The sequence below is a fragment of the Tyto alba genome, unplaced genomic scaffold, assembly GCF_018691265.1.
Source record: "Tyto alba isolate M040663 unplaced genomic scaffold, T.alba_DEE_v4.0 Super-Scaffold_38, whole genome shotgun sequence".
Lineage (NCBI taxonomy): Eukaryota > Metazoa > Chordata > Aves > Strigiformes > Tytonidae > Tyto > Tyto alba.
In genome coordinates this window covers 18,713,215-18,727,679 of record NW_024881313.1, presented here as the reverse complement: position 1 = coordinate 18,727,679, position 14,465 = coordinate 18,713,215, and the positions used below count along the sequence as shown (strand labels likewise).

At 35.7% G+C, this 14,465-nt stretch overlaps 1 protein-coding gene across 4 annotated transcripts in view; it reads left to right on the top strand.

Moving 5' to 3' along the window:
- The window catches only part of MINDY3 (MINDY lysine 48 deubiquitinase 3), a 54,932-nt gene extending 40,832 nt beyond the window's left edge, over positions 1 to 14,100 (top strand). For all 4 annotated transcript variants that reach the window (XM_042801846.1, XM_042801847.1, XM_032991649.2 and 1 more), the window contains 5 exons: positions 2,409 to 2,481; positions 3,368 to 3,440; positions 8,388 to 8,475; positions 11,708 to 11,779; positions 13,026 to 14,100. In XM_042801846.1, the coding sequence (XP_042657780.1) occupies positions 2,409 to 2,481; positions 3,368 to 3,440; positions 8,388 to 8,475; positions 11,708 to 11,779; positions 13,026 to 13,175 (456 nt within the window). In that variant the 3' untranslated portion in view covers positions 13,176 to 14,100. The remainder of the gene's footprint in view (positions 1 to 2,408; positions 2,482 to 3,367; positions 3,441 to 8,387; positions 8,476 to 11,707; positions 11,780 to 13,025) is intronic.
- The last annotated feature ends 365 nt before the right edge of the window (positions 14,101 to 14,465 follow it).

Sequence of the window (14,465 nt, the reverse complement as noted above, 5' to 3'; positions counted from 1 at the left end):
TGATTGGAGAAGTCCCATAGTATGGGAGTTAATCTGCAGGCAAGCCTGCTTCTGACCTAAAGATGGGCCCAGCAGCCCCAATCGCGTTGAAAGGTGGCACTTGTGCTGCAAGAGGGGCAGTAGGCTGGACCCAGAAGTAATTTAGTCCTGATCAGTCTATCACACCTCAGGAGCTAGAAGAATTCTAGCAGACATGATTTATCAGATTCATCTATATTAGTGGTTTAGCATGTTGGAGAACTGCTTTTTGGTGCAAATTTTCCTTGCATCTAGAGTTGGAATACTTCTGTATGCAATTAAGTGTCCTACAGATGTGCTGAAAGATGTTTCTCTCCTGGTGGAGCCAGCACTTGAAGTTGCACATGAGGAGGCCTTTCAGAGTGTCTCACCTGCAGTGTGGACACAAGGGCTTCCAGCAACTGGCTCTGTTTCTGCAAGGCGTGCTTCTAGGACTGATGTTTGGCACAAACTTCTTTGCCAGTAAAGATGCAGTGTGGGCTCCCCTTAATACGTCACAGCAAATTGAAGCCCAGTCCTTCTCTCCATGCACTGCGTTGATCATAATGTAAATGTTTGCATTGTGCTCAAGCGGCAACAGAGTAGCCCACAGGAGTGAAAGTATTTAACAGGCTGGTGATCTAGAGCCTTGGAAGACAGGGCAGATGTCCCCTAGCTTTTTGTCTAATACAATCCTATATAATACCAAATTTTTATCTCTCCTGTACATGGAAATGAGGGGAGCTCTCTAACCCCTGCTGTGCGCACCTTATCCCAGTAATGGCTGCATCATTCATCTCTTCAAAGTAAAACTGTTGTCTGTTATTTTTAAGTGTATGTTGTGTTCCGTGTTATCCCTGTTGGTATGTCCTAGGCAGCTGGCTTTTATTCAGGAAAGTTTTTAAGTGTATGCTGGATGCCGTCAGGTGTATACTTTAAATTCTTGGCTGATTTGGAGTCAGCTATTAGAAGAAACTGGATAAGAGTGGAATTCTGGTCAAATGTCTTATTTGCTTTTGTTCTTTCCATGAAGCAGTTCTCTTGATCTGTTAAAAGAACAGTAGGTCTTTATGCATCTTTTAATTCTACATTTTCTGATTTTCTCTTCTGTGCCTTCCTGTAAATGAAGTACTACGGACTTGTACAGTTTAGACCAACGTTCACTGTTAGCATATACAGGTATAATGAGGGGATGTTCTCGTGATTTTCTCTTTCAAGAAAATCAAAGTCATCTTCAGAAAGCAGAACTGGACATAAAAAGATTATGTATACTTTATAAAAGTTTCAGGTAACTTTTTGATTTGTAACAAATCAATTTACTTAATACAGTATGAACAAAAGCAAGTTTCCCAGGGTTTAATGTTATTCAGAGTAATGTCAGTGCTGCTGTTTCTGGGGTTTTGTGTTTATTGTTCATAGCAATGTCAGTGATTCTATTTCTAGGGTTTTGTGTTTACTGTTCAGAGTATATCAGGTAACATTACATTTTCACTTTGGCAGAAAGAAAAACTATAGAAAGTATTGTTAAATGCAGTGTTTGCCTTTGAGCAAGTTTTTAATTTTCCTTTCTATGTGAAAAACAACATAGGTGATCGTAAATTTGCAAGAGATTTTAAGTACTCCTACCAAGCAGTTTTTGGAGTTTCATGTTCTATTTGAACATCAAGTTTATGTATCTTTTTAAACTAAAGGGTGCCTCGAATAGGTGCATTTCTTACCCTTTATGCTACCTTTCATTTCCCATTAATAGCTTACCAATTTCACTTTTTTTAATAATAATTTTTTTAACATAAAACCAGAGGGCTATGCTTTTTGTTGGTTTTACAGTAGGAGGTGGACATGTGCCTCCACATAGGTTTTGGAAAGCATGATTGTATTTCAGATTTTAAAAGTCACAGATAAATAAAAGCATTGCAGTAGCTACTATTGGAATCATACATTTTCATGTAGCTAACAAATTTGTGTTCTGACAGTCTGTGAAAGGGACTTCAAAACATTCTCTCACAGCTTTTTATCTAAATGTTTTTTACACGTTTCAATGTATGCATAGTACACTCAATTTCACTGGTACGCATGTGTGTTTTCAGATATAAAGAACAATACTATAAATCTCCACATAATACATGTAGTCTCTAATTAGCTCTTGTGCCATGACATCTGCATGAAAGACATAGAATTTGTCTAGAAATTTGTGGAATAATCTTTAACATATTTCGTGATCATTTTATGTCAGTATCAGAAATATTGCCAAATTACCTTAATTTTTCTTCTGTTGTCTTTAAATTTTCATTAAGGTTCAAACCTCTGTAGTATGGCTAAATATCTGGTATCTGAATTAAGTATCTGAATTAAGAATATTCTGAAAGTTTTCTTCTTTTATTTTTCTTCTTTTTTTTTTTTTTTTTCCTAAGGATATGGCCCTTGTTGCTCCTGAAGCGCCTTCAGAACAAGCTAGGAGGGTTTTCCAGACATATGACCCAGAGGGTAAGGGCTGTGCTTCTTGCTGAAATAAATTTTTTTTAACTGAAATGTAATCACTCAGTAGAGACAAATTCTAAATAGTAATGAATACTGCATTGTACAGGGTATCTTTAAAAATAGGACTGTTATTTTCTAAAATTTGTTCCAAATACTGCACTTTCAAATCTATTTCAAATTCCATGCCAGGGTAATACGCTGTTTATACCTGAGCTGATTAAGAGAGGAATGAAGTACTTAGTACTTGAGACAATAAACTTTCAATACAATAGTCAATCTGCAAGTGACATAGAGAAGCTTTCTGAGAATTCTGTAGTAAGGGCAGTTGAGTACAACATTGTACAATAGGAAATAGAGTTCTTAGAGCATAAGCTTTTTTAACCTTGTAATGTTGGTTGTAATTAACATCAAGCTTAAATATAATCTGCTTTCTCTTTTATTACATTTTCATAAAGTAACTGATCCATTATGCTTGCATTCTTCATGAAATTTTGTTCTTGAATGTATATGGCGTAATCAGAGAATTTCTGATGTTTTGGAAAACAGAGGATGTCTAACATTCAGGTACTATTTTAACTAATCAAAGGGGTAAAAATGAACGGTTATTATCCCAAGGTATCTAGTGGAGATGGAGATCGGTATCAAAAGATTGAATTCTTAGCAAGTATTAGACTTCTAAGTGTATGACTGATAACTGAACTATCTGTATTTCACTCATTGCTTTTTAAAGTGGGAGAAAAGTGTTTGAAAACTATGTTCCTTCTAGAACCCCACCATTTGTTTGCAAATTTTAGAGAGAAAGATAAGCAGTATTGGTATTTTTGAGTAAAATTTGTACTCCTGGAAAGTATTTTTTTTCTCTTCCTAATGAAAAGCTTTGCTACTTCTTCAGATAATGGTTTTATACCTGACACTCTGCTAGAAGATGTAATGAAGGCTCTGGACCTTGTTTCAGATCCTGAATAGTAAGTATAATTAAATACTACAGATGTAACAATTAACCACACATTAATTATAATTCAGGGGTTTTTTCCTAGATTTTTTCTGGCTTGCATTCTGGGCACAGAATGTTATTTTGAAGTGTTCAAGTCAGCTTTCAATTAAATGGAAGGAAATCAAACTAAAATGTCTCTAACTTTGGTAGTGATAACCAGAAGCCAAAAACCCCTCAGACCTACTGCATTACTATATATTGAGGAGATAGTCATGAATATATTTCTGTATGTTAATGAGGGTGAAACTGTGTGATAAAAGAGCCAAACAGACAAGGTATTCATGGGCAGATGAGCATTAGATTACTGCTGGATCTGTCTGTTGAGTTTGAAGCTGAAACTGCTTCAGTTACACTTTTGTTTCCACCAACACTCAGTACCTTGTAGTGTTTATAATTGTAATTTGTTTCCTGAAATGAAACCTTGATTCCTAGGATTAAACTTAGAACTAGTGAATGAAAAAAGGTAATTTATTTTAGATTTTATGTGGACAAACAAGACTAAGATTCAGCGGCAGCAGTTAACCTTTGGTGTCAAATCTTACCATGTTTTGACACTAAATGCTTAACCCAGAAAGGAGAGCTATGTGCTTGTACTTTTCTACATCTCCAAGTAATGGTTCTGCTCTTTTGTAAACATATGATCTAGTTTACTGGGGTCTAAATCAGTTGTTCCTGTAGAATGGCTGTGGAGACTGCATGTTTACTTACTACAGCCATCTGAAGTTTGATTGATGCCATTTTCTGTCCTTTGAAATGTTACAAAGTACAACAAAGTTTACTGAGCTGTTGCCTTTGGAGAATAGGAGTGAAAATTGAAATCAAGACACCCAGGAAACTAAACCCAACAAAAAATAGAAGACAAAAAGGCTAACATTCATATTATGTGAATAAGTCATGAAGTCTGCAGAAGATGTTTTTAAAGGGAGGGAAATAAAAAAGCTTTAGTTTAATAGGTCTGAGAACCTTTCTTTTGGCCTTTTTGTTCTGCTGCCTCAAAAAAATCTGTGAAAATCCTTTTTCTGTATTCAGCAGTTTTTTTGTTTGGCCTTCAGGGTGTTTGTGCCATAGCCCTGGCCTATTTTATTGTGCATAGCACATGGAGTATAAATTGGTGTAGGAATAGCCAGTCAGAAGGCCTGCTATATTGAAAAGCCATGATCAAACCATGAAATATTAAGTCTTGAATCATCTCTTAAATAAAAATGTAGTCTAATATTACTGTCTTGAGGACCTACTCTGTTTTAGTTCTAGATGTTCTGTCTGTTTAATGTGGAACATGAGTATAAATAACAAATTTCATACAGGCTTTTCTGGTTGTTTGGTTTTTGTTTGTTCATTTGATTTTAAGTAAAATTAAAGGCATTGCTTCCAAGTGTACTATTTACATTTTTTAGTTGAAGAACTAAATGGAAATTCACTTTTATCATCTCATCTGAGGCTCTTAATGCCATTGCATGTCATTTTAGTAAAATTTTCTAGTCTTTTAGTAAATACATCTGAGAACACAGGTCTTTTGTTTGTTTTGTCACTTTGTTTCTAAAAACCATCTGATGTTCTTCAGGGCACAGATTTCAGTACATCTGTCAATCTAGGTTTAGCTTGTTTAAAACATTTTATTCTATCTGTCTATTTGACCAGTGCTGGAGGCTTTTGTCCCCACCCACTTCTCAGCCATAACTGTACAAAGGTCACCAGTATCATCGCCCCAACATTCATAACCTCTTCAGTTAAGATGCTGGACTTCATACTGAAGTGACTGAAGTGTGTACACACACTTGTTTGTTTCGGTAGCTCTGCTGCAATAGCAGTAGCACTGAACAGCATTATCTGTTTGCTGGATGAAAAAGCCTCAGCTGAAACATACAGCAATCAAATTTTATTACATCTCCCCTCCTGCTTTATTGATTGAATTTTGTACACTGTTCATACTTAAAAATTTAGTATGGCTCTGCATTTTTGAACAGTTCTTGTATTTTAATAGTGAGTATATAGCTTGCTTTAATTTTATTACATAATTTTAAGTGCATTCTCAAAATTACCTTTACTTAAATCTGCCTTGGTTCTGTTTACCAACACAATGTTTTTACAACTCAGTTACAGCATTTCAAGAATTTGAGCAGGTTTCGGACAGCTACTGAAATACCTTAAATTTTGTACTTTGAGAGCAGTAAGAATGAGCAATAGAAGGATTAAAGTCCAGTAGCTTGCAAATCCTCAGTTGTAGTTTCACTTGACTAGTGTTATTTTTTTTTTAAGATCTTAAATTAACATGGTTTATAGGATATCACATTCAGTTTTATTAATTTTAAAATTCCTCTTCCAAGGGCCTTAACAGATCCATTCTCTTAAGAATTGTGTAACTTATTCTGTCTGTGTTGAGGCAGAAACAAAAATAATTTACTACTAGTGCTATTTTAGGACCAAGAAAGGAAGCTACTCGATAATGAAGACACATAAGAGACACATAAGTGGTAGCCAAAAGGATAAAATGCTTATATGCAACAATAATTTAAAAGACTTTAGAAAGACATCTGCCTGCAGCCCCCAGCAAAAGAGACCGAGGTAGTTAAAGGCCTAGGTGGCAAGAAGCAGCTATGAGAAGCTAAGACTGTCTTCTGAAAGGAAAATGTAGTGCATACATGAAAAAAATAGGGAAGAACCTACAATAATGGAACTTTAAATGTAAATACAAAATAAAGCAGAATTAAAATCCCCTGAAGACTACTCTGCAAAGTTCTAAAATAAAAGTTCATAGTATTTTTTTCAAGTCCATCAGAACCAGGAGACTTGCAAGAGGTGTGTAGTTCTGAAAAGTGATGCCTAATATTAAGAAGTATACAAAGTCAGTAAGAAGCGTAGTGAATTCTTCTGCATATTCACTGGGGAAGATGCTAGGGAGTAGTTCTCATCTTCACTGGGGAAGATTACGGGGAGGTTTCCACACTTAAGCCTTTTTACGGGTGGTCAGAGTAACTAAGAGTCTGAAGTGTCAAGATAAGTAAAAACCCCAAAATTCTGAAGAAACATCAGAATGAAGTTGCTGCATGATTTTAGGTTACATATCACTGTAAACTGTCCTGGTACCAGACAGTACCAGAATAAGAACATGACAAATGGACAACAGTACTTAGAAGAGGATTTGAAGGCCAATCTGGGGAAAATTCACATGTAAATGTTTCATGTGTAAAGGTGGGATAAGAAAGAAGGTTTTCTTGTAGATAAAAAACTGATCAAAGGACAAAAATGTCATTTTTTCTTAATGGAGGCAGATCACTGGAGAAATTTTACAGGAATTTGTATTAGGTCTGTGAAGCTTGCCGTGGCACCAATGAGGATTTTAATGTAGCATTTAATGTGATGGTTTGCTGCTGATAGAAAAGTATTCAAGGTATTAAAAAATTATGTGGAAAAGCAGCAGAAGTTATTGGAAGATAGGGTAACAGAAAAGTCTCAGTACAGTAAGCACAGATTGATTGCACAGGGGTAAAACAATCCTGATTTTTACATACACATTGTTGGGCTGTGAACTACATATTACCCTTCAGGAAACAGATCTTAGATTTAAACTGTTACTCCATAATAGACACACATATGGAGTAGGATTTCTAGGAATTATGCCATTGTGTAAATGTATGATGTTTTACTCCATCTTAAAAAAGAACATTGTAGAAAGGTATCAGGAAGGCAACAAGGCTAACCAAAGGTACAGAATGGCATTAGTACAAGGAAAAACGAGGTTAGGACTGTTCAACCTGGCAGAGAGAGACAACCATTGGCATGTAAGAGAAGTTTCTAAAATCAGGAGTTTCGTAATAAATAGGGAATGATTATTACTTACTTTTCACAATACAAAAATGTGTCATCAGACTGAATTACCAGGTGCCAGGTTCAAAACAGGAGGAGATACTTATTCCCAGAATCTAGAGTTTAATTTTAATTTTGTGAGTGGAGTTTATTAAATGCCACAAGTGTATATGGGTTCAAAGCCAATTAGGCACATGCATGGAAAGAAAAAATATGTATCTTTGTGTTTTAGATACTGCCTCTCACTGAAGATGTCTTTGAGCAGCAGACTGCTGGAAATGGGGAGGGTAAACTAAGGATATCACTGTATGTTTGCCCTATTGTACTCTGTCGTAAGCATCCACTACTGACCAATGTCAGAAACAGGATTCTGGGCAAGACGCTCTGTTGGTTTGACCCAGGGAGGACATTCTTGTGTATGGTACAACTTGTAACTTAGGCAAAAAGATAGGTAGATGCAAATAAATGTTTAAGCAATCTGATGCCTGTAGAAATATATTGCTTAAATAGAATTATAAAGTTATAATTGCCATCCATTTGTAGTAACCTGAAATGATACCATATTCATGCAGTAAGGTTTTCAGATTAGTATTGTTAATATTTGCATTATTCATTGTTTTTGGCTTCTTTGATATCGAGGACATGATGTAAATAAGAAATTTATCTGTTCAACTTAATTTTATTTTGGTGTACTTAGAAAATCTTGGAGGCTTTTCAGATCTCTGTTTAAAACCAGGTTATTTGGAAGTTACAGAGCTGTGTTCAAAAGATGACTGTTTTACGTATCTAAGTTCAAGAATGCTCACAAGACAGCAAAATGCCTTTTGGGCTGTAAAGCTGGTGTTAGATTATGTGGGTTTCAAATTATTTTACCAAATATGGTGGTCCTTCAGAATTATCACTTATTTAATTTAAAATAACAGATTACTTTTATTTAAAAATAGCCATGTTTTGGCAACTTGCATGCCATTCTGGTGCAGCTGTCACTTACTATTAAAAATAGAATAGTATTGCTATACTTGGCAACCAGTACTGTGGTAGCACAGCATAACTTAAGTCATGCAAGAATAAAAATGTCTTACTCATACTTTTATATTCAATGTTTTTGTCATAGTGTAAACCTCATGAAGACCAAATTAGACCCAGAAGGACTGGGCATCATATTACTGGGTCCCTTTCTGCAAGAATTTTTCCCTGAGCAGGTAATCAATATAGCTTTATTGCTGCAGAGCATTGTCTATTCTGCTTGTCTTTGAGATTCATTAAACACTCCATCAATATTACAGAGCTGTTTTTAAGAATAAGTATTGCATTAATTGATGCAGCTGACCAGCAAACAACTTCTTGTATTACACAACAAACTGTAGACTTCTGTTTTGTGTAGGGCGACCGTGATTTGCTCAGCTTTACACTGGAAGGAAACTTCATAGTAGCACCAAGTTCTAAAATTAACTTCAGGAAATATAATCATTTTGCATATGAAATTGAACTGGTTCCCTACTCAGAAAGATCATCTGAGTTTGTTATTTCTGAGAATAAATGACCATACTGTTTTTATCAATATTGCAAATGTCTGCTGTAATTGCTAGCAAATGGGAAAAGGTTACAAATATATTTAAAACAATTTTTATGTATATCTCTAACAATGTAAAATTTTTGACAGCTTAACAAAAAGTCACGCTAGAGTTATGTTTAGCATATGTGGAAGTCAGGATCTGACAGGGTAATGGAAAATTATATTCAAACTCGTAAATCTTTTCCATATATTCATTAAGATAGCACCACAACTGAGAAGCTTGTGTTAACTGAACACTGCTGTCCTCTTCTCTCTCTGCCCTGGGTCACATTTTCCTTCCCTCATGCAACCTTCCTCCTGCCACCAGGAACCTCTTTGTACAGATATGTGGTAAACCAGAACAGGAAACTGGTCCAGATGAGAGCTCTCTTTGCAGGTTTATGAGGTTTGTTCCACGGCCATGCAAATGCTTGTATTGGCAGAAGAGAGGGTTTCCCCAGGGACAAAAAGATAGGCTGGTGGAGGCGAGAGAAGGGCTGAGAGGAGTCATTCTTTGGAGGCTTTTGTAGCTTGTCATTGAAACTATAGGGCTTAATTTTTACAACCAAGGAAATGGGAAACTAACATTTTTAAAATGCCTTCAGCAACACTCTTTTTGTTAAGGGTTGTGCAGCACTGTTTGGGTGTAGTATTCTGTACTATGAAAGAATCTCATCATTCAGAAGACACTAGAACTGCACTGCCAAAGGTAGTAGGTACTGAATATATAATTAAGAGATGATTCGTCATCCAGAGGAAAAAGAAGGAGTTAGAGTGTTCATTTTCTCCAGATTTGCATCTGCATTGTATATTTGCAAACTATTTCTTCTTCCTTTCCTTTGTATATTCAGAAGTGGAAATATCTTTACAGTTGAATATAATTTAGTCTTACTTACAATTACATTACACTTGCAAATCTGGAAGACTCCGTTGCTTAACTTTAGGCACCGGATGCTTATAATGAAGTCCAGAAAGCCAAAGCACATCCTCTGTAATTGGCTGTGCCTAAACTGTCTGGTACTGCGGGTCATGGGCAGCCAGAGGAGAAAACAGCCATCGTATGGGGCTGCTGCTTCTGTTGCCTGTTGCTGAAGGGCATCACTGACTGAAGAAGGAAAGGAGAATGGTGGAATCATGAGCAGATCTCCCCACCTTAGTCACCTAAGAGTTGGTGGAGGAACTCTACCTGCTGTAAAGTTGGAGCCCCCAAGTCAATGCCTATCTGTCAAGTACTAATTCCCTGCTGCACATGATTCCCTACCACTCAGTTTTGCCTGTGCTGTTGAACCTTCTCTGGCTCCAGGACAAAACATGGGAAGTGTTACTGCCTTAAGGGTAGAGCCTGAACAATCAGCACATTTTGGACCGGAACCTGCCAGTATCAGTTACTGAATGAATGCTGAGAGCAAGAATGTGTTGTCCAATCTGTGCTCTGTGGATCAGATAGCAGGAGCCCTTACCCATATTGACACCTCGTACAGGATTCTTCCTGAAAGTGAAATTCTGCAGAAATGAATGTCTTTGCTTAAAATACTGTGAGGAAATAACAGATGCCAGTGATGGTTGGAATTGTTGATGTTCCTCTTTACACAGCATTTGAACACATAGCTAGCGCTCAGGAGATACAGATGAGAGTCCTTCTTTGCTGAGAATATTTAAAACCCCATTCTTATTCCCCTAGAAAGTACCAAACTCCACCTCAAAAGCAGGAAGGTATCTCAGCTTTCCTTTTCAAAGCTGTTGGCTTAGAAGAAAAATATTCAAAGATCATTCAGTCTGAGATAGCAAGCCTGACTCTAAAGTGCTTAGGGCAGTCACCTGGAGAGGGGGACTCGAATTCCCCAGTAGCCCTTTTTTTAGGGAACAATTACTGCACAATTCTTGACATCCATGGGACAGGAACCAGAAAGCAGCACTTCTTTTTCTTCAGGCCAAGCATACTTTCCTCAGGGAAAAGAATGTGTCCTCTTTCCTTTCCAGCAAAGCTTGATTTTATTTATCTCTGTGAAGCAACTTCTGTAAGTAGAGTTACTGCTTATCTTCCTTTTCACCACCCACCCTGTACTGAATAGCCTGGGTTGCTGTGAGAGACCCATACAGAGATAAGGGTTTTGAATTATTTAAGAGGAGAAAAATGAATGAGGGCTTTTCATAATATGATGGATGTACTGTAACCTGAGTAGATTTCTTCTCATTCCACCCTTTACCTCCAGGTACTTAAAAAAGGGATAAGCTTTTGTTTGGAGCCTGGTCCAGCAGGCATAAAAGAGATGATATTACACCTGATTTGTATTTCCTGATTCAGTGAAATGCAAAGCTTTTCAGTCCTTTTAGGACTAAAGTATTTAAACACCTGGAATGGTAAAGGTTGACAACTTCAGTACATCTGCTGTTAGGCCTCAGCAGAACAGGTGCCTTCACAATTAGTTTACAGTTAGGCAGGTGTGGGTGTAAATTACATTTTAGCTCTTAAATGGAGGGTTGGCTGATTGGATCTGGTCCTTAGTAAATATTTAACTTTGTAGCATCACAGTCACAAATACACATGAATATGACTACTACATAAGGTGTTTGACTTCAAAAATTAGGCCAGTTTCTGGTTAGTGCTGAAGTTATAGTTCAAAGGGGCCAGATGAACACAAAATCATTACTTGCTCTTGAGGGCGTAACCCATTAATTTACTAACATCTTTTTTCTTATTTCTGATGAGAAAGGTAAAATGAACAAAATCTTCAAGATTATGTCACCTAAAAAAGTGGCACTTTCTTACAATTTCCTTGAGTCTTCCTGCTTAAATTCATCTGTTGAATTGTAAATAGAAGAGTCTGTCAAGGCATGATGTACATGTCACATGAAATTAACTGTCTTCTTTCTACTAGGACTCTAGGGTTTCGGAGTCATTCACTGTTTACCATTACAATGGACTGAAGCAATCTAACTATAATGAAAAGGTGAGATTTAAGAAACATAAATCTAGCCCTAGTAACAATTAATATGCAAAACTGACTATAGTTACAGGCTAAATACTTTCACTTGAAACAGACTTTTTACAAAATTGTTATTTCAATAATTTTCTTCCAAAATAATATATTTCAAATTGGAAAGTGCTTTGTGCTCCTTATCATATTTTAGCTAGTATGCTGGATCAGTTGGCTAGACAGCATCTCTTAAGCTATGTATTTTGAATAGAGCACTTGTCATGTCTATCCGTGAGAAGTGGGATCTGAACTGTAAAGGAAATGGAGCTGTAACACAGACAAACTGCAATTTCTATAAGTAACCCTGCATCTAAATTGAGATGTTTGGAATTTTTTATGAAATATTTTAGTAGTCCGGACTTGCATCAAAAAATCAGTATTTTTTGGAACCACTTAGTGGGGGACAAAAATTACCTGTTGCATTTTCATGTGTCATGTATACCCCAACTTCCAAGAAAGCTAGTTCCTGAATTAGCATTTAGGGTAGAAGAATATAAGACATTAATAGACAGGGAACAAAAATTACTTAAAGAAGACTTTTTGAGAAAATGTATGTGTATATATATATATACTCAGACTTCGGAATAGCTTGGAGTTAAGTCCTTAAAATTACCCCTATGAAACCTCCAGCAGTTTCGTACCCCAAAATGTAGGCAAAAATATTCAAAGATGCATTTATCTTTACTATTAAACATGTATACATAATGAAAATTTAAACAATTTTTTGTTTTCAGAGGATTCTGCCTATAGCATTTTAAATACCGTCTGACAAATAGAGGTAATTTGCAACAGAAGTTCTATTTTATGGAAATTAATCCCATAAAGTTAACTCTAAGGAACACTGTTCTTATAAAATAACAGCATCAAACTTTGCCAACAGTAGTAGAAGATCTGTTGTCACAGAGTTTTTGCATTGCATTTCATAGATTTTTTTTTTTTTTTTTTTCTTCTCAGCTTTGGCTTTTACTGTCTGTTGAAGTGAACAGTTGAATTAATATGGCCTGATCAGGGTTTTCAGGCACTTGAGTCTAAGAGATTAGGCGTTTTTTATTTCATACCTAATTTCATTTTAAAAAAGTATATAAAACTTCATGGATTTTATTTTTGTAATTTAAAAAAAAAAAAAGTATAAATCCTCTCCAAACCCCGTGAAAATAATCATCTCAATTTAGAGTTTTTAAATAAGCATAGGCTGACATAATTGGTTTTATTTTGACAGGTCATGTATGTAGAAGGCACAGCAGTTGTTATGGGTTTTGAAGAACCAATGCTACAGACCGACGACACTCCTGTAAAACGCTGCCTGCAAACCAAATGGCCATATATAGAATTACTGTGGACCACAGATCGATCTCCTTCTTTAAACTGATATGTTGCGCATAAACAACATACTACTAGCAAATCCTTGAACAGGGATGCAAGAATTGGTATTTGCTTGGAAAGTGGTATACTTTGACTGTGTGAAGTTATACACTGGTATCATTGACGAATTGTAAATAGTTATTACAAACACTTTTTCAGTGTTAATTGGAATATTTAATTTTTTAATCAGATTGATTTCTATTATAATAGTTTGTCTTTTTTGGCCACTGTAGTACTGTTAATGTGAGTTATTTAAAAAAAAAAAAAAGCCTACTTATAAACTCTTAACATATTTTGCCATCTCATGAAGATTTGAAAAATGTCTGATATTGCAGAATGTGCATATTAGATGTCAGATCTCTAAAACATAAAACATATTCAGCTTCCTCTGAATCATATAGGCATGTTTTATTATTTAAATTATATTGGCTTACATTACAGCACCATAATGTGTGGACTAGACTGGCCTTTGCACTGGATATGTTTTAAGGAGTTTAAATTTTCTGCAATTTTTCCTAAAATCTAATTTTACCTGAGGAGCTTGCACAATGTGACATTAATATGATTCATTTTTAGGAATAAGTATAATTCATAAATACTCTTTCTTGGCAGTTGTATATTACTGTGGCTTAGTTATCAGGCATGTTAAGAGTGAACAGAAAATCTGAGGAAAAATAGATGTATTACTATTTATTTGAATTTGTATAAAAGAAATGTAAAAACAGCAGAAATAATTTCTTGTTCTATAATCTTTAAACTGTTCAAACTTATAATATTGCCAAATACCTCTTCTCAATTTGTCCAAACAGCAGTGTAAGCCAGCGTTATTGTATGTGTTAAGTGCATGAGAACATCTGTTACTACATTATTATATTCCTTTATTTATTATCAACTTGTTAGCCCTAAAATAAAATCTTTTCCTTCAATCATGACGTATTGTTTTAAGTTTGGTTTTAATTGAACTTGTTTACTGCCTCTCTAAGATAATGAAAAGGGATCAGGGCTTTAGAAACGCCAAGCTTCAAGCTGATGACATCTCAGGGAAAAAAAAAAAAAATATTTCCTCTTATCTCTGATTGCAGACCCTATGGTATTGCTAGCAGGGCTGAATTTTGCATTCAGAATTATTTATTTTTAATTTTTTTTCATGTATAAATAACAATGTGATTCTAGAACGATCATCATGCAGGTAAACAAATTGATTTGGTCAAAAATTAGGTATGCAGTGTGGGGGAGAAACCCTTGTTGGAGAATTTGCACTGTAAGTAATGTAGCAGTTGTAGAAAGAACACCCACT